Below are 19,990 nucleotides of genomic sequence, written 5' to 3' on the forward strand. Positions count from 1 at the left end.
TGATACGCATGAAAATGCTATCCAGATCAAACCATCAAAGAAGAACCTGCACCACCTGAGGAATTTTGATATCGTTAAGTTTTATTTTAGGGTACAGTGTTGGGCACTTTATGGTCATGTGGAGATCACCAAGAACAACTACTGATGCCACAAACTTGGAAGAAAAGAAAAACACAACACACCACACATCACAGCTCATTTACTACATCTACACAGTGCACTACTGACAGTAGTCTAAGGTCTGAATTACAGCTCTTGAGATGACTTTAAACAGTAGTCCAGAAGGTGCAAAAGCATGGAGTAAATTCTTACATTTAGTTCTAGTTTTATTAAAGGTCAATAACTAACTAAATTTTTAAAACTGTTAGGAAAATGCTGGTTGTTTTTTTTTTAAATCTCCAAAATTATTAAAATTATCAATAAAACCTCAAAATGTCCTCTACTTCATGCCTTTCCTATAAGTATTAAAGGCTCACAACAAGGACATTATCAGGACCTGTTTTCAAAGGTCACTAAAAAAAACACTCTGAAAAAAAATTAGAGACATTAGGATACATTGCTTCGTTCTGTGTTGAGGCATTTCTCATCATATCTGACACAGATCTAAAAATAACACACATAATTTGTCAGTTGGCTAAACATGTAAGCATTCTAAATTTCTCTTCCTCCTTAAAAACCATGAAGTAACAGACATGATGTGCTTGTGCGTAAACTGCACCAAGACTAGCTGTTCCACAGTGCTTTATTGCCTCATTCAAGTATATTAATTTAAAGAAGTTCTCAAGGGAAAAAACAAAGGTTAAAGCAAAATGTACATCAATATATAAAGAAATTAATTTACAAAAAATTAAAAGGATACTGGCAACATTAGTATATATTAAGTAATGACTTATGATAATTAGGGATGTCACAAATTAATTTATTGTATGTGGTCATCACCATGAACTCTCACCTCATTGGTGGTAATGACAAGCGAAGCTTAACTCATCATCTTTTTATCAATGATAAACGAATGATAAAACGATGAACTAAACATCATAAATTCAAATATTTAACCTTATTTCAGTTTAGCTGGGTTAGAGTTTTAAGAATTACCTAAAACTACTGGTATGCGAACACTGGCTTAGGCTTATTATTTCCACAGAATGTGACATCCATAATCATTCCCAGTCATTGGAAATATACATTTCCCTCATTAGAATATATTCTTCATGTTTTTATCATACAACCATATTTCAAAGGTACATGTAATTTTATACATTTTTGAAAAATACCACTTCAAGGATCTGCTTGAAAAGCAGATGTGCACTACTACATTACTTTGAAACAAGCAGAAATATTGCACAAAATTCACTGAAGATTTGAAAGTCAACCCATTTCCCCGCACCCCCAACCAAGTAGCTCCCTTATTTTTAACACAAACAGAATGTCAATTCACACAGAATCAAAAAACAAATATCAACGTGCTTGTACTCAACTTATTTTTCAAATGCTAATACTGTTACTGGACTCTAAACACAAATGTTATTAGTATTGACTAATACTACAAACTAATTTGAGTACCCTTTACTACAGTAAACCTTGGAGTAACTTCCAACTGTGTTACCTGCTTCATACGCCAACCCAGCAGAAAATGGCAATGGCCCTGCCAACTACACGGATGGTGGATGGCCCTCTAGGCTAAGGTGGCTGCGGATTCATCAGGCAAGTCGATTTAGAAGACGCTTAGCAGCTTCCAGGAAAGACCTATCAAGTACTTTCAATTGGCCGCTAACTAAAACTGTAAAACAGACATTACAAAGCAAGTCAAGGAAGGTTTTGCACAGAAAAACATACCATCCCTTTTCCATTCCTTTATTTTCAACCACCCTGAAGATCTTGAACTCTAGACCAGCTTGGTCCATGCCCTTGGGCTGAGGTTAAGGACACATGCTATTTAGCGCAGATTCTGTTAACACGTAAACAACACTTGGCAGAGACGTACACATCTAATAGCAGCAAAGAAGTTACTGCAGACAAGTCGCATCACCATTCATACTGGTTTTGCTGGTGCATTTATTTCTACATTCATTCTCCAAAGATTTACTGCAATATCGTGGAAACATACGGCCTTCACCATTCTGAGCTTTGCAATAAGGAAGCTGCTTGCCTCAGCTGGAATTTTGTTAGCCACATTTGTTTAGCCTGCAATTTCAGGCTGCTGGGAACACGCTGGCTGGAGTCTTACAGCACCTGGACTAGAGTCTGGCACCAAAAGAGAGGATGTTAACTCCCTTGGAAATAAAGACCACCCTTGACCTCTGCCTGCGGAGACAGGGAGGCCAGCGATTACGGGGCTCCTTTCTGCAGGACCGGGTACTACAGTCAGCATTACACAGGGGGTGCATTTGCAAAAGGGCCTCATGCTGGCACTTCAATTATTGCATGAAATTTTTCTTCAATTAACTACATGCATAGGGAAAAATATTTTAGATGCTCCTAGCAATTCCATTAGACAGCTGCACCACTGGAAGATTGTTCTGTAGGACTGAATATGATTGACTGTAGGTGGACGAATAGAAGCTGTTTTAAAAACCTGGCTTAACTGTTCTTTTGCTTAGACTTTACATCATTTACAAGAACACAAGGTTGTAACTAGCTCACTCTAAAACTTGAAGACATCTAAAACAGATTTTTGAGATCTAAAACACTCCTCTAATAGACTGGGTGGGATTTCCAAAAGCACCCAGCATGTGTCTAAAACTCCGACTGAAGTCTGTTTTACAATGCCTGAGAGGGGACTTCAGCCAGTGCTGAGGATTTCTGACGACCCCACCCAAACAGCAGCAGCATCACTGAAACACTAAATGACAACGAAGGGTTCAGTCAAGTTCTATGACAACTTCTACAACTACATTTTTCCTTCAGAACAAATCTATTTTTCAGAGCCACACGATGCCCAAATATGTGTGATGGAAGAGCAAACCACTGCCTACTCTACACAGACTGCCCTCTGCATGCTTCGAGGGTGGGTAGGGCTCACCTTTGCATCCACAGTACCGTCCTTCCCTGAATATCTGCGGTTTTTCACATGTTGCATCTCTACACACATGGAAGGGAAGGCTTTGACTGGGGCAACATATTATCCGTTCTGCAAGTCCCACAGGGGATTAATTCCATAGGCAATATTACTTTTGCCTACGTGGCTGGGTTGGAATCACTACAACTGAGCTAGAACATTAAACAATATCCTGAAATCTGGATTTCCTCAAAGTTATCATCCCTCCTGAGGACTCCCAGGCTCTGCTTCACTACCCCACTGGAACAAACCAGGAATCCCTTTCTCCTTCTACTGCCCTTATTTTTTTTTCCTCCCAAACCAGATGAGCAATATGGCTCATTTCAGGCAGACATCTCTGCAGAACAAACTCGAAGATATTAAATTCAAGTCCTAGTTTGACTGGCTACATCAGAAAATTGTTCCTAAGTTTAAGTAACAGATTAAAAAGCTTAATCAAATACCCTAATATCTCCCTTAAACAGGAGAAATGGGAAGATCCTGAAGAAAAGAGATGCCTCTGACGAAGACCACATGAGCTCTGACTAAGCAGAATTCTGTTATCACCAGTAGCTGGTGATGAATGTTGATGATTTTGAAAGACATTAGAAGGATTTCCACAAATAAAAAGCATACAGGTATAAAACTTGTAAAAAGTACTGGACCTGGACAATTTATCTTAATATAGAACCCAATGTGGTAATAAAATTAACGTATATGTAGCCAATAAACAGTTTTATATTATCACAAGGACAGAAAACAAGTGTCGAACCAGAAATATCAGTTTGGACTCTCATCTATTTGGTAATTGGTAATTCTGTTTAAATAAGGCACAAATATTAGCCTTTTTAAAAGATCACTGATAGTAAGTGGAAAAGATTCTGTAATATTACAGACTTAAAAATGTACCTACTGTTAAATTCAAAGATATAAGAGTTATTTTTGAACACATATAAGCTTCCAAACCAAAAAAGACACACTATTTAATGACTGTAAACACTCTATGGGCTTTATAAATAGTAAGGAAAGAATGCGGCATAAGCACAGTAACTAGCATTTTGAAGGCAACTGAAATAAAAACAATTCTAAGCTGAATTTTACCTTCCATCTTTTAGCTTAGCTGTTTACTTCTTTTCGGCCTGCATTTTCACTCAATGAAACAGTGAATTATTACCATGATGCATCAATTTTGAAAGATTCCACTACCAAACTTTGAATCTTATGATTCTTATAATAACTATAAGAATATAAGCAGCCTCACACAGCTTCCATATTTTTCCCACAAAACTGAGAATGGGACAATCTATGTGATAATAGGAGCTCAGCGCCTAACTCTCATGTAAAGCCAGCAAGATTTATTCCATCAGAGAGGCATTTCTGAAAACCATTTTCTGGCAGCATTCCTGGACTTATCTGTTTGATAGCTTTGAAAGTAATGATAGCCATAACTTCTGACTTTTTTTCTGTTTTTCCCCCTAGGACATTAATTCTGCTTATTACCTTTAATACATGAAGAAAATAAAACAATCTTAGATGAAACTGTAGACAAAAACACCTTCTCAGATGCAGAGGAAAAGAAAAGGTGAATCTTGAAATTCTCATCAACAAAATGCAAGGACATGAATGAGATCAAATGAAAAGTGCTACATAAACACATACCTTTGTGTCGCCTGTCTTCTATTAGACACACTTAGCAGCACTTGTTTGGGTAAAGTTTGTTACCAGCAAAGGAGAGGAATGCCCTCTAATGAGTCATTAATCCTACCTCTAAACAAGTATGCATGAGGTTGCCCTGCAGCCTTCTCATCTGAACAGCACCTGAGTCACCTGGTCTGATGTTACCTGGAAAGGTTACAGCTAAGATTTTAAATAATTTCTATGATGCTTTTGATTTTAATAGTGCAAAATATTTTGCTGAATAATATTCTTATGTTATTAAAAAAATCCACTTCCGTCTTACATACCATGTTGATACATAAGAGGAAACCAACAGATAGATAAATATTTTGGAGTACAGGCCTCTGGACGTACCACCTCTAACTCCGGAACACTGAGATTTTGCAGCAATGCAGATTGCAGATGCCCTCAGGAATGGTCATGGTCTAACCAGACACAGATATTTCTGTAAGATTTGCACTTTTACAAACTTTTACTTTCCTTGCACTGATAAAAAAAAATAATTCTAGAGCCTCATCCTCAATGACAAGTAGTGTCCCTGCCCTTCTTGTTCTGGAACAAGCTGAAACTTTTGCATTACAAAACCAAGGTCTCACTCTACTGCACCTTTCCAGTAAAGCATCAGACATAGCCTCTGTAATGATATGGATCCATTCTCTTAGGTCAGCTGCCTTGTAAAAAAAAGCAGCCAAAAAAACTCTTTCCATTTGTGTTAGCCAGAAGGAAAATGAATTCATAAATCTCAGTGTGGCAACTGATATTAAACTTTGCTAGAAACTACTATTAAGATATAGTGCAATCTGATCCAAATACTGACCTCATGAACGTGCTCACTCAGGCCTATACTGGGACTAAGGCTAACCATTCATGCCAAAGAGAGAAAGAAAGAAAAAATGGTTTCTGACATGAGTTTAGAAGAACAGGAGAGCATTCTTCTCAGGCACAGTTCATTTGATACCCATGTGTTACTTCTGCCAACTGCATCACAAATATCCTTCAAAGGATATTCAATTCCAATCTGCTGAAACTTACTTCATGCCTTTCCTGCCCTGAGCTATTGTAGAGGACAATGTACGTATGGTAAGTGAAGAGGTGGAAAAAGAAAAGGGGAAGAGAATTAAAAAAATAAAGGAAAGAGCTGCTTTGTACAGCAGTAAGAATTTTCAGACTTTAAATACCCAAATATTCCTCAGGAATGCTTCCAGAAGGAGGACAACTGCTTGTCCCAAATACAATATACATCATTTACATTTCATACATTTATCCTCCTTCACTGAATTTAGAAAGAGATTTTTGGTTGTTCAACTTGGCTAAAACGAGAGTTGGATAGAGGCAGTCTCAAGCTCAATCTGTAATTTTAGTTTTCTAGTGTTACAAGTAATTTTCAGTCATGACTCTAATAATTATACTAAATATGACTTCTAAGTAACAGCATTTCAATCTACCTTCAAAAAGGTAGCTACTAAAAATTGAAAGAAAAAAATAGTTCAGAAGAGGCACAAATTCGTTTTTAAACACTATTAAACTGTAGAAAATAAAAAGTAATAGAAATCTATCAATTCCATTTACACTTTTTTCCTGAATATTTTTAGGTGAAATAGTCTACCTAGGGAAACCGGACATGCCTTTAAAGTGTCTTAGTTGTAAACAGAAGTTAATAAATGTCACATTATAATTCAGCACTTCATGTACTGTACAGAAGAGAGAAAAGCATGTGCTACCTTTCTGAAGTCTGGAAGACAGGGCCACAGTTTTAGTCTGGAGTAAGTTCCAAGTTATATTCCTTAATCTAAAAAAAGTTTCCTTTCCCCCCCTTTGCTGAAGCAAAGTCTTGCCATGGAAAATCATTATTGCTGTTTCGTAGATTTGCATTCATCTTCTAAGATAGTTAAACCTCTTCTCAAAAGATTAAGGCAATTAATATTCATTGCAAATATTAACATTTGTACACATCAGACAAATTAGATTGCTTGGTTCATTTCATGCTTAATGGGTTTAATATAGTACCTTCAAAACCTGGTTACCTGTTAGGTGATACCTTTCCTGCTGCTTAGAGGAAGCAAATGCTAGGATGCACCACACACCTGCTATATTTTTAACACAGAGACTAACTAGTACCTGATTTAAGAGTGCATTCATGTATTTAGTTCAATTTTGTGGACCTAACTACAGCCAACAAATGAACTAGGTAAACATAGAAGCGGATGTCCCAATGGCAGAAAACGCATACTCAACTGAAGAGAATTATTTTTATAATCAAAGACCTCTTATTCCTTTTTCATCTTTTGGTTATTATGTTATATGGAGTCCTGAGTAGTCTCCCTATGACTTCTGATGGGAGTCAAGTTTCTGTTCTCATAGTTTTCTTACGTTTTATTTCCACTGCTACTGCTGGATAAGCTATCCTTTGAAATATTTAAACCATAGTGAAAAGCAGAACTTAGTTTACATAATGACACCACTTCTTGAAGAAGCCCACCCTCTTCTGGCGTTTCACTTCCTTCCTTCCCATCTTTCTCCCAAGGGACCAGAATGGATGGATGTTGAGCAAGACTTCCTGGGAGCTGATCTTCTGAGGTATTGCTTAGTGTTTCATTCTGCTTTGCATGCTTATAGGAAGAATAGCCTGTTTTGAGACTTTCTAGAGAAGCAAACTGGGCACTTGATTGTACTGGAGATGGGGATGTCATACTAGCGGTGTCCATCTTGTCAGTAATAGAGGTTTTGTCACTACTTTCTTCTTCCAGCCTTGAGAGAGCTTCTCTATGGCCACCAGAAGAAACTTGCTTCCTTGGTGATGGAGGGAGCTGCTTCCCATGGAGGACGCTGTCATCCTGACCGAGGTTCCACTCTGTTTGATCATTAGCACTGCCGCAGAGCAGGGTAAGGTTGCTCTCACTAGGTGCATTTGACTTGTTCTGAAAGAAAGAATGTGTTTATAGTTAATGTCACAAGAAACATCCCTACACTGTAACTTTTGAAACAAAGATACTGTAATGGATGTTGTGTGTTCCTAAATCATGGATCCCCTTTGATACAGAACAACAATCCCAGAAATTATGTGAGATCAAGTGTTTTTACACTTTCTTGCCAGAACACTCTGCCTCTCAGCCTAAGGATCGCCTTTTGTACAGAGGAAGGATTTCTGTCTCCCCTGTCGATTCGGTCTTTGTACAAGCAGTCTTGACAGTGAACAAAGACACACTTTGCTGGTTTGTACCTATAATATGAGAAAGAGCTGGACTAAAACTAAAACCAGATGGCATTTCCTCTTTGCTTCAGTAATTGATTATACCAACTTTCAATATTGATTTTTTTTTTGGCCAAAAAACCAAAAATGGGCATTTTATTAATGTGATCCCTGTGTGACATTCATAAAATTTTATGTGCTTTTTGAATGTTTGCATCAGAATTTGCTGTTCCAGTAACAGACCTTCTACTATAGGATCCCTTTCAGCAAAAGTAAATGTTGGACAGCTGATATGAGCTGGAATTCAAAAACATTAACATTTTTTTGGCTAACATCACAGAAGTGACTTGGTGAGGGTTTTAAAATTGTAGGAAAGCAGTTTGTTTACCCTACACATCCTATGCAACTGTACCTAAAAAAGCATCAAGAAGCCCTCTTAGAAAGCTCTGGAGTACTATTCTACCAGCGTTTCACATGCAATTACCACTAGCAATTCTAAGGACTATGCTACAGTGTCTGAGCTGCATGTTGTTGATTCCACAAGTGCGGGGTTCCACTATAAAAGGATTGGAGTTGTTTTTTAAATGAAAGCAGAAGACTAACCGCAGTCTTGTAGTTAATGTCATCCATTGACCTGAAGAAATCCAGGCTCTTTGCTCCTGAGAGCTTTCCTTGATCTGAACTGTGTGTGCTCAGCGTGTCCAAAATTTCCCCAAGCAAGTCCATTTCTCCTTGATGCTGAGGAGTTATTCCAGTTTCACCAGAATCATCACTATCATAAAAGTAAGCAGAAGCTTCTTCACTGTCTTCTGATGATAGCCTGAAAACAAAAACTTTTCCATCAGCTAGGAATGTAAAAGCCATTTTTTTACAGCCACTTCTGAAAGTACGTAGGAGAATGCATTCCAAAACTTCTGGAAGGGAACATAAACCTGGAACTTCTTTCTACACAAGGACGTTCCTAAACATAGATGATATATGATATCTATAGAGATGCAGTCACCATTACCTTGTTTTCCTGTCTCCTGGCTCTTCCCCAACCACTATAACTGTTATTTCAAGTCACCCTTAATATCACTTCCCAAATCCTCCCTCCAAATTTTACAGTTATTCCAAAATTGATTCCTCTTTTCCCTTGTGTACACCTTATATTTAGGTCAGTGTTGCTACACCTCTCCAGCTGATCTAGCCACATACTTTGTTCTAGTGGCAAGACTGTCATACTGCAACTCTTCTTCTGTCATATGACCTGACTTTTACTGGAGCACTGCCTGTCTGCAAGGAGAACTGGTGCTTTTGGGTTCTATTTTCTTTTTCATTCATTGCAATACCCTTACCTCTGACCCCCATACTACTGGAGCCTTTCCCTATCTCTGTCTGCCCATAATACTACTACAAAAGGGTATTCCATGGCTTACTGTTTTGATTATATCCTTTGAACACTTCAGTAGCTCCCTCTTCCCTACTGCATCGTGGCTTAAGCTGCTTGACTTTACTTTCAAGGTCTTTCATGGCTTATATCTACAGGTTCATTATCAAAATTTGTCTCCTGGATTCAGAGAATGCCTCAATGCAGCTTAAGCTTCAACTTATGATTTTCCTTTAATTCACACATAGGAACATAGGAAGGCTTTGATATAAAATGCACAAGGCAATAGTTCTCTTTCAGACCCTTCAGAAAACTTTCCATTGTCATAACCACACCACAAGACTTAAAGAATAGATTCGCTGAGGTCACTGCCCACCATGCAACGAATATCATTTCGCTGCTTCTTTGTGTATGTAATCCATCATTTTATTTTGAGTCTGTGAAGACTGAGGATTATGTCAAGCTCTTCTAGGCACTATAAATAATGACAAGATATAATAGTCTGTCCCTCTTTTCAAAAGCAGGCTTAATCCTAAACTACTTGACATCATCTAGATCAAGAAACCAAGCTAGCAGCCTGGACAGGAGAAAAATGCCTCACTTGAATTCAACTTTGCTGAAAAACCCTAGTTGCCCTTTCTCCCGTACATAGACACACATCCAAACAGGCTTCTTACTTGCTTCTTCTCTCCATTTCATCATCATCATCTTCATCCAAGGCAAATTCCTGGTTACTGAGATGCTGGTTGAAACGAGTCTGGAGAATAGAAAATTAACATTAAAATTTTTGTTTATTTTTTTCTATTTTTTCTGAACATTTCTTATTTGGAGACTAGCTGCCACTTTACTTATTAAAACTTCCTGAGCACTTGATGAGGAAACCCACATATTGCTCAGGTCTTCTAAAGGTTGTTATAAGAGGATGTGAAGTCCTCAAGAATCATCAATTAAAGAGCAAGAGAACCATTTTTCTTCATGGGCTATGGAGCATCATATTATTTATGCAAAGCTTTGATTAGCAGAAGACTGGCTAGTGAAGGAAAAGCATCATTCAAATCTACTACCTACCCTTTCTTGCAAATATACCACAAAAGGCACTGTGGTTTACTACTTTTTGATAGAAATATTTGCCAAGTTTTGGTTTACGTGGTCTACTGTGCATGAAGAAAACTGGATTTTTGAAGTAGCAAATACAAAAGGAGTCAGGAGTCTCTTTACACAGCTATGTTTATGTTAGGGTGTTAAACAAAACTGTAGAGTAAGTAGCTTTAAAACTGTGCACTAAGAATGCCTTTGTGCAGGATAATATATTGTAAATTACAGTTAACTCAAAGTTAGCGTATACTCAGAGCATCCCATGGGGAGCTTGCATGGAATAGCTGGTGTGCTGTAAATTCACACACTACTATACTGAGTACTGACTAATCTGTAATATCATGTTATTATTTAGCAAACAGAGCCAGGCTAAAGAATTTTACAATACTTGAAAAAAGTCTCTATCTTCACAGAATCATAGAATGGTTTGAGTTGGAAGGGACCTTAAAGATCATCTAGCTCCAACCCCCCTGCCATGGGCAGGGACACCTTCCACTAGATCAGGTTGCTCAAAGCCCCATCCAACCTGGCCTTGAATGCTTCCAGGGTTAGGGCATCCACAACTTCTCTGGGCAACCTGTTCCAGTGCCTCACCACCCTTAGAGTGAAGAATCTCTTCCTTATATCTCACTAAATCTACCCTCTTTCAGTTTAACGCCGTTACCCTTTGTCCTATCACTACAGGCCAGGCCCTTGTAAAAAGTCCCTTTCCAGCTTTCTTGTTGGCCCCCTACAAGTACTAGAAGGCAGCAATAAGGTCTCCCCAGAGCCTTTTCCTCCCCAGGCTGAACAATCCCAACTCTCTCAGCCTGTCTTCGTATTAGAGGTGCTCCAGCCCTATGATTATCTTTGTGGCCCTCCTCTGGACTCACTCCAACAGGTCCACGTCCTTCTTGTGCTGAGGGCTGCAGAGCTGGACACAGTACTATGGGCTGGGGATTCTCACCAGAGCAAAGGGGTAGAATCACCTCCCTTGACCTGCTGGTCATGCTTCTTTTAATGCAGCCCAGGATACGGTTCGCTTTCTGGGCTGCAAGCGCACATTGCCAGGTCATGCTGAGCTTCTCATCAATCAACATCCCCAAGTCCTTCTTCTCAGGGCTGTTCTCAATCCATTCTCCACCCAGCCTGTATTTGTGCTTGGGATTGCCCCAACTCATGTACAGGACCTTGCACTTGGCCTTGTCATACTTCATAAGGTACACACAAGCCCACCTCTCAAGCCTGTCAAGGTCCCTCTGGATGGCATCCCTTCCCTCCAGCATGTTGACTGCACCACACAGCTTGGTGTTGCCAGCAAACTTGCTGAGGGTGCACTCGATCCCACTGTCCATGCTGCCGAAAAAGATGTTAAACGGCGCTGGTCTCAATACTGACCCCTGAGGAATGTCACTGGTCTCCACTTGGACATCAAGCTATTGACCACAACTCTTTGGTGTGACCACCCAGCCAATTCCTTATCTGCCAAGAGGTCCATCCATCAGATCCATTTAGATTAAATCTCTCCAGTTTAGAGACAAGGACATCCTGCATGACAGTGCCAAATGCTTTGCACAAGTCCAGGTACATTTAAGTCAGGAATTCTGTGCATCTCTTATACTTGTTTTGTATCAAAAACCTGCAATGATGCAGGCAATCAATCCACTGAAGAGATTCTGAACATTGGAAAACTGGCCATAATTTAAAGACACATGGATAGAATTTGTGCAAAGGGAAAACCGTGTTGCCTAACTTGAAAGAAAATCATACACAAGTAAAAAGAAGTGCTACTGCCCACATCTTATCATGCAGTTCACCGAATGCCTAAACCTACAACAAGCCCTTGATGGGGAAGAAATATGGCCTTAATTTCAGACTACAAGGAGCTTGGAAATCCTGTACCATGAGGATTTCAGTACATCACCTATTACAGATGTTGTCAGTGTTCTACATGTACCAGGACAGTCTAACCTCCCCGCCATTATTGTCAGGAACGTCTCAATGTTCACTCTTTATAGACTGATATACTTGATCTTGTTCAACAAGAGAGGATTTAATTAAACCAGCAAGTTTTGGTAATGCTTTCCACAGTTCTTCGTCCACAAAGAGGAAACATGTGGTTCTTAATGTGTTAAATGAAGTAACAGTTGATAAACTATGAAAGAACCCAAACTAAGCTTCATATTGCGCAGAAGTTACAGGTTGGAACACAGAGAAACAAACTATTGGTGTTTCTAACTCTTTCCCAGTTTTGTGAGTTCTTTATGTCATTCCCATCAGTGCTGTAATCAATCATATCCCTGCTTGTAACTAAAGGGAGGTTAACCCCTCTGTCTTAATTGATATTGTTAATTGTTTACCTTACTGATTACTGCCAACACTACAGTCACTGTTTTCAGTTTAAAAGTTGCTACTTTAAGTGTTTCTCTTCACTGGGACAACTACAATCCTTTGTTTGTATAAGACTGGTAATTCACTACTTCCCCAAGAAAATTCTGACATGACATTCATTGTAACCAATGCTCTAGTCCTGGAACTGACTCTTGGAGGGCAAAACCCTGTCTCCGTCTCACTTTCTTGGAATTTGCATCAGAATTAGATTTACTTCTACTAATGTAAAGTCAAGATTTTGCATGAAAGAAGGTTCTTTAAAAATATTGAGAAATTTCCGAAACCAAAACGGAAACCAACGCTTGTTCCTCTCTAGATGGATTAACTCCATCAGTGGAATAGAATTCCACAAGATAACACGCAGTGATCTGTTGAAATAATAAATAATGTTTTAAAGAGCATAGATGGCAAGTTTCAAAAAATAAAAAGAAAACAAAACAAAAAAAAGAAAACGAAAAAAAGAAAGGTTGTGTCTGAGAAACAGGAACTGAATAGAATTAATTAGAATGAGCAAACACCACAAGCATAGCAGTGGCCCCTTAGAGCATCTACAAACAGTATTATGCGAGTGTGTCATATTGAAAGCAAGAATAACATCATATAAAGGAATATAACAAAGCATCTGTTGATAAACCTTACCAAAAAAAAAAAAAAAACAAAAAAAACCAGAAAGAAAAACTTCTAGTTCCTGATGGTCAGACTCTCTCTTTGAAAAAAATATTTTTGTTATCAATTTAAATCTTTAGGGGTACAAAATAATACAGGAAGACTTTCAAGAACTAAACCAAATAAAATGGGATTTACATACAAAGAATAAAAAGCAAAAGGGGAACGAAAGAAAAATATCTGGCCGTAAATAACAACATTCTCCAGAGTTTACAGCTCCGTGAGCTAGCCAGAGAGACAACAAGCAACACGTGTTTTTGAATAGGTGACTTTCCTCTAGGAGCTGTAATAAAAACGACTGCAAGGGAGGGGTATGTCCAGACTGCTTTGCAAAGAAAGAAAAAGAAAGAAACAAACTCTTAATAAATTCCAAAAGGAGAACCATAAATCTCTTTCAGTGCTTCACTAGGCAAAGTGACATAGTACGTGCACCTGCAAAAGCTGTCAAAGTCATTTAAGAAGTCCCTCCATTACTGACGTACCCTGCTGTTTGCAGTTATTTAAGCTTTTAATTTCTGTCTTTTCTGTATTTTGAAGTGTGTAACCTTTTTTATACCTTTTTATGAAAAAAGGACAGACTTCTGTTTCCTTCCTGATCAGTGTTCTAATAACAACCAGACCATTTACATTTATTACCGCAAGAAATGATATGGTAACACTCCTTTCTTGCTGCACCAGAACTTTATAAAGTCTTAATAGACTGCCGTCATGCTTTTTTCTATAAAATAAAGCAAACTTCTTCAAAGTATTCAATTGTTTTACTTCTTCCAACTAGTTCTGCTTACATAATAAATCTATTATTTACTGTATCTATATCAAAACATGAACAGCAATTCAACTTTTGCTAGTTCAGGTTTTCCTCATCTTCAGGCACTCTGCACCGCAAGAACCCATCTCTCATCGTGCTCAGAATACAATAGAGTTCAACATACTTAAACGCAGCAAGTACACGTTCTCCACCAGCCTCTGTTGAACCACCAAGCCTGTGTGTAAGGTGCAGCAAAGGAACACTGCAGCTGGCGTGAGGATATATACCTTTTTTGTATACATGGTATATATCCTCTTTGGTTTCTGCCCCACTTCAAAACCTCATTCTGCAAGTGGTCTGCTACCTATACAGTTGTGGTAAATGCTGAACGCTGAAACCAGAAAAAGAGGTGCTGACGGTATAAATACAGGTAGAACAAAACAAAATGAGAATAGGTCCTTAAACTATTCTCTTCAGCTTGCTGGTAGCCTCACAAAATGTACTACTTTGGCATAAAAATGTAGACAAAATACATGAACGCTAAAGGATTTAAATGTTAAGATGGTTACATTCTTGATTGGGCATGAAAGTCAGTCTTTGAAATGTCAGCTTTTTATTTAATGCTAAACCTTTCAGAAGCACAGCTTTCTGGAATGAGTGTTTATTGATCGATACTAAGACAGGAAGTTTAACAAAGCTGCTGCTATTAATTGTCCTCAAAGTGAGAAACAAATAATCTTTTGATAAATGGCAGCACACATATAATTTCATGCTTACTGGCTACTCAACGAATCCACACGTATAAGGTTTCAAGAAAAGAAAAATATCTACTGTGGTTTAAACCTATGAAGTACTGTTTCCTTTCTCTTAAAAATTTAAAGATTATTCATTCAGTACGAGAAAGCAAAATAAGTAAGTCCACTATTATTTACGATTCAGTATTTTATTTTACCTATCCTCCTGTGCAACCCAATCACAGATGTAATTATAGCCTCACTTCTAGTAGGGAAGCAAAAGATCTCTCAATCAAACTTTCTAGTTAAGCACAAGCCAGTGCCTTCCTTTCTGGTTAAAGCAATGGATAATGACATCATAGGAAACTACTTCACATTACACTCCAAAAGAGCTGAGATTGATGGGGAGAAAGAAGAGAGATAAAATAGTACAATTTCTAAACTTTCTCTTCGTCAATGCCCTTCATTTTCTGGGACATGGTACAAATAACCACAAGCTTTAAGTAATGCTAGGGATACCAATTAGCTACATGGACACCAGACAAGGAAAGATGCAAGCAATAATTCTAGACTAATTTCTAGAAACAACCCCTTCAAAAAATTACTTGTGTGCTTTTACTCACAGAAAGTAACACAAAGTAATGATGCCTCACAAAAAATAATGCTCTGATATCAGAAAAGTTGTCCTGGATACGAATTAAGTAAGTATTATCTAAGATGCTATATTTGCTTTTTAAATTTTTTTAAATTATTATAACAACACAGGACACACTGATAATTTAAAAGCTATTAATGTTAAATAAAAAACCCTTCATCCTTCCTAGGATAGAAACCACCTCTGTTTGAACAGTTTGAGACATACATACAATGCATTTGAAAGAACATGAAGTGGTTGGAAACATCCACAGCTGTATGCCATGAGACAAAAGTGTCATAAATTCTGAGATCCTGTTAACTAAAATGATAGAGAAACAAAAATACACAAAAAAGTAGGTTCCCAATAACAGAAGGAAATAATTTTCTGTGACAACAAAGAGCCTGCAAAGGCAGGAAGTCCCCCAAAACTTGTTTAGAGACATAGACGACCAGAAATGTGTAGGTAAGAGTACAGGCACAGTACTTTGAAATGACAAGCAAGCTGTAATACAACAGAGATCTCCACTGACTTCTGCAAAGTTAAAGGAACCATTAATATCTGTGCTGAGGTAGGATTTATTTTAAGTAAGATGACAAATTTGTTGAGATACTTAGTCATGGATAGCGCATTATAATTATGTATGTTCTGAATTACTGTGGTGAAAAATTAACAAACTCTAAGCTTCCTACCTTTTATGTACACTATACTCCTGAACACAGATAATATTTGAGGATTTTGTAACACCACTTTAGATTTTTAAGGATTAATCATGCTTCTGCAAATATTTTTCAGAAGTAGTTGTGTTTTTCTACAAAACAGCAAATCAACTTCCCTTTTCTTTGAAGAATTGCAGACCATTTTTCCCTCAGGAAGCCTGCACCACCTCCCATCCCTCCGAATCAGACCAAGACCCCATGCTGCCCACAGTCATGTATCGCCTCCAAACAGCCAGATCTCGCTCACTCTTCTCAATGGCATGGAGGCTAAGAAAACGGCCATTTTCAGCTGACACACTGTGGCGTCATGCCACACATCACTCTAGCTGCAAAGAGCGCACCATCCGAAGGCAGCCTGGCTTCGCTTTAATTGGCAACAAGCAGAATTGTTAGTCTTTTAAAATAGAACACAGATTTTCAGTGCTATTAGCAACAACTAAAGCGACACCTCTTTTATAAACAATTACTCTTTATGGATTTTTTTTTTTGTGGATGATTTTAAGAATCAGATTCACCAGTCAGAATTTCCAGTTACAAAAACCGACATGAGAAAAATATCACTTATTTTCCCTTTTTGATGGTTATTAATGCCCTACATTTACTCAGTGATTAGAGAGAATGAAAATGACAGAAGGGAAGGTTGAGGGGTCAACAGTGGAGAGAGGAGCAAGAAGATAGGGGGGGACACGTGTCAGAAGAGGAAGAACTAAGCAGTGTCCATACGGACAAAGGCATGTAAATATTCATAGGCACAAAGGCAGGAAAGAGAGCAAGTTTTTGAGGTAACAGGAAAGTCAAGAAACCTGGAAGAAGCTTGAGTGTACAGTGTGTGATTTTAGTGAATCAAAACAGCTATAAACCCAGCTCATCTGGCTGGAACATGCTACCTATTTGCTGCAATTCCTAAGCAGGTAAAACAGAGTTTACTGAATAAATCAATCTTTCAGTTACATCATGTATCAGCAGAAATATCACATGGTAAAATCACTCCTGGAAGCAATGTTTGCTGATCATGTGTGACTTTTTTCAAAGGAAAACTTACCAAAAACCCTAAACATGTTAAGTGAATTATACAAGTGACTGAAGTTAAAATGTATGATGTGGATGTGATCCTAAACACGAACATGATAATACCTAGAGACTTCAAGTTTTAATGGGAAACACCAAATGACAGAACTTCAGACAGATAAAACCTGAGTAGCACTGAACTCTGTCCATAAACCTAGGGACAGTGGAAAAGCCTATTTGAGGGAAACTCTATATGAAGCATAAAAACAGAGAGGCTAATCATTTTTGGAAAAAGAAAAAAAAATATTGTGCCTTAGAAACAGAAATATTGACTCCAATCACATTTTTTCTGTCTACGGCTCCCAAGCAGAAGAATTCATTAGCAAGGAGAAGTCCCTCCTTGCTTGATGCCAGTAGAAGTCTTCTGCTCACAAAGAAGGTTTTTCTCTACAAGGTGCTGGGAAACATGGATGGCATTCAGATTTGGATTCCCTTCACTAATTTCAGATACTGTAGGGCATAAATTAGAAAATCAACAGCAGGAGAGAGGCATTATCAGAATGTAATCTAGATTCTAAGTGAGCTAAATTGCCCTTTGGCATGCCTCTCTCTCTCTACTTTGTGCAGAAAGAGCCCAGGGAAGAACTGTTATTAGCTTCAGCATCTCAGTAGTTTCTAAAATTAGACAGGTTGAATCTGGGGGCTTTCACATTCAGAGATGCTGATACCCCTGGAGGAAAGGCTTCTCCTGTTTCTTCTACTTATTCTTTTTGCACCCAGCCAAACTTTATTCTTTAATTGAACTTCTTGATTTTTTTTTCACTCTTATGTACAGGATTAGAGAAAGAAAAGGTTGGGGAACATACAGTACTAGAGCTTACATTTTGAACTTAAGGCTGTGCTCTCCAAACTTTTGGGCCAGAAGGCAAAAACAACATGGAAGTCGGGGCACAGGTCCCAACTGTTGCCTGACAGTTCTTCTGGCTCCCTGCTTTGGCTAGGTGGAGCCAAAATGCAACCCGTTGAAGACAAAAGATACACAGCCAAGGCAAGAAGATACCACTGTTACATTAAGATGTCAAATTCTCCTGATGAAAAAATTAAGCTAGTTATTTCAATTAGCTATTAAGGACAGAAAGGTTCATCCAGTTTTGAAGGTACTTTGTGGAACACCTTTCTTTCAGATCCTTCAGAAAAAAAGAAACCTTGGTAGACATATTAGTATGGTTTGTTTCTTTGTAGAAGACAGACCCTCAGAAAGGCTGCCTTTCCATTTGTTAAAAATATTAAATAGGTGACAACAATAGCCAGGAAAAGCATCTGCAAACTTTTTCTTGTCTAAATGTTTTTCTCAGTAGGATAAATCAGAGGTAGATGTGCTGACGACTGCCCTGAAAAAACCAAGTGTTCCACTAAATGCCCACAGGGTAACAAAAAATTCCAGAGTGATTTCCTGACCATTACTCTATCTTTCCACTCTTTTTTTTTTAAACTCATGGTAATTAGTGGAGAGATCTCTCAAGTGATGTTTACTGCAAAACTCAAAGAAGGACAGGCAGCCACAAGGTTTATGCTGGTTTATGGGTGAAGAACAAACAGCAGAACTCTGCTGCAGAGACTTGCAACAGTCCTTCACTTAAAACCAAGGTGAGAAGAGATCAGGGCAGAGAAGAGGAAAGAGCTCACACTAATAAAAATACTGAGGGAAAAAAAAAAGCTTTGCAAACTTATATTACCTATTTTTTCTTTAAATGTGTTCACTGACTAAATTAAAATCAGCAACTGTCACTGTTTCGAGGCAGTATCTATTATCTTCTTGCTGCGGGGAGATCTGAGCAATCTTTTAATTATACCTCTACTTGGTAGCATATATTCCTGAAAATAAAATTATGCATGATACACGAAGCCATCTAAATGTTTACGTTGCACAAAATCCAGCTAATCTTTCAGTTAAAAAAAAAAATAAAGAAAGTACCACTTCTGTTGTAAAAAGCAAGGTGTACACCAGGCAGAGGTTACGTGTGTACCTGTACTACTTCGGAAAGGTATCAGAGCCACAAGAGGGCACTCTCGTAATCTACAATTTGAATTTCTACTGCCTGGCTTTTTCATTTCTAATTAAAAGGAAATCTGACTGTTTTGCAGAATGAAGAGATCTTACTTGACACACCAAGACAAAAGATTTTTCTCCAAATTAACGGAAGGTTATGATACCTACAGTATTTTCAAATTACACATTAGCTAAAGAAACAGAACTCACTAATCAACCAAAGCTTACTTCAAAACTGTATTTTACAGAAACAAATTGTGATTTACATTAAAAGCTAGCTCTTACTGTTTATGACATCTGTCAATTTTTAATATTTTAGTCCATGAAAGTACATGCAGCTATATAACCAGTATTATCTGTGGATGCTAGACATAGATGTGATCTTAATCACATCATCTGCATCCAAATACAGGTGAAGGCCCTTTATGAGAGCTTTTATGATTCAGAAATTATTGTGGGGTTTTCTGTGGGATTCTTTTTTCCTTTTTTTCTTAAAGGGTTTCAGTCAGCATGTATATTCAAGCACTGCATTATCACAAGCATTTCCTCTCCTCTTTTATGTTCCCATTAAAAAAAAAGTCTTCGGAATAGCTCACTCTCACCACCTTTTTCAGGTTAGGAGGGTAATCAGTTACTGGAAGCCCTTTGTAGCTAATGATTATGTCATTTATTTTACTGGCCATTATAGGGGTA

At 38.0% G+C, this 19,990-nt stretch overlaps 1 protein-coding gene across 4 annotated transcripts in view; it reads right to left on the reverse strand.

Annotated features, from left to right (window-relative positions):
• Positions 1-6,054: 6,054 nt before the first annotated feature.
• DENND1B (DENN domain containing 1B) overlaps positions 6,055-19,990 on the reverse strand; it is a 169,885-nt gene continuing 155,949 nt past the window's right edge. For 3 of the 4 annotated variants that reach the window (XM_075097222.1, XM_075097221.1, XM_075097219.1), the window contains 3 exons: positions 9,951-10,030; positions 8,508-8,724; positions 6,696-7,632 (listed from right to left, as the gene is read on the reverse strand). In XM_075097222.1, the coding sequence (XP_074953323.1) occupies positions 7,081-7,632; positions 8,508-8,724; positions 9,951-10,030 (849 nt within the window). In that variant the 3' untranslated portion in view covers positions 6,696-7,080. Of the gene's footprint in view, positions 7,633-8,507; positions 8,725-9,950; positions 10,031-19,990 lie in introns of all 4 variants that reach the window. The other variant, XM_075097220.1, reaches the window with a different exon arrangement.

Source organism: Phalacrocorax aristotelis, chromosome 6 (genome assembly GCF_949628215.1).
Source record: "Phalacrocorax aristotelis chromosome 6, bGulAri2.1, whole genome shotgun sequence".
Classification (NCBI taxonomy): domain Eukaryota; kingdom Metazoa; phylum Chordata; class Aves; order Suliformes; family Phalacrocoracidae; genus Phalacrocorax; species Phalacrocorax aristotelis.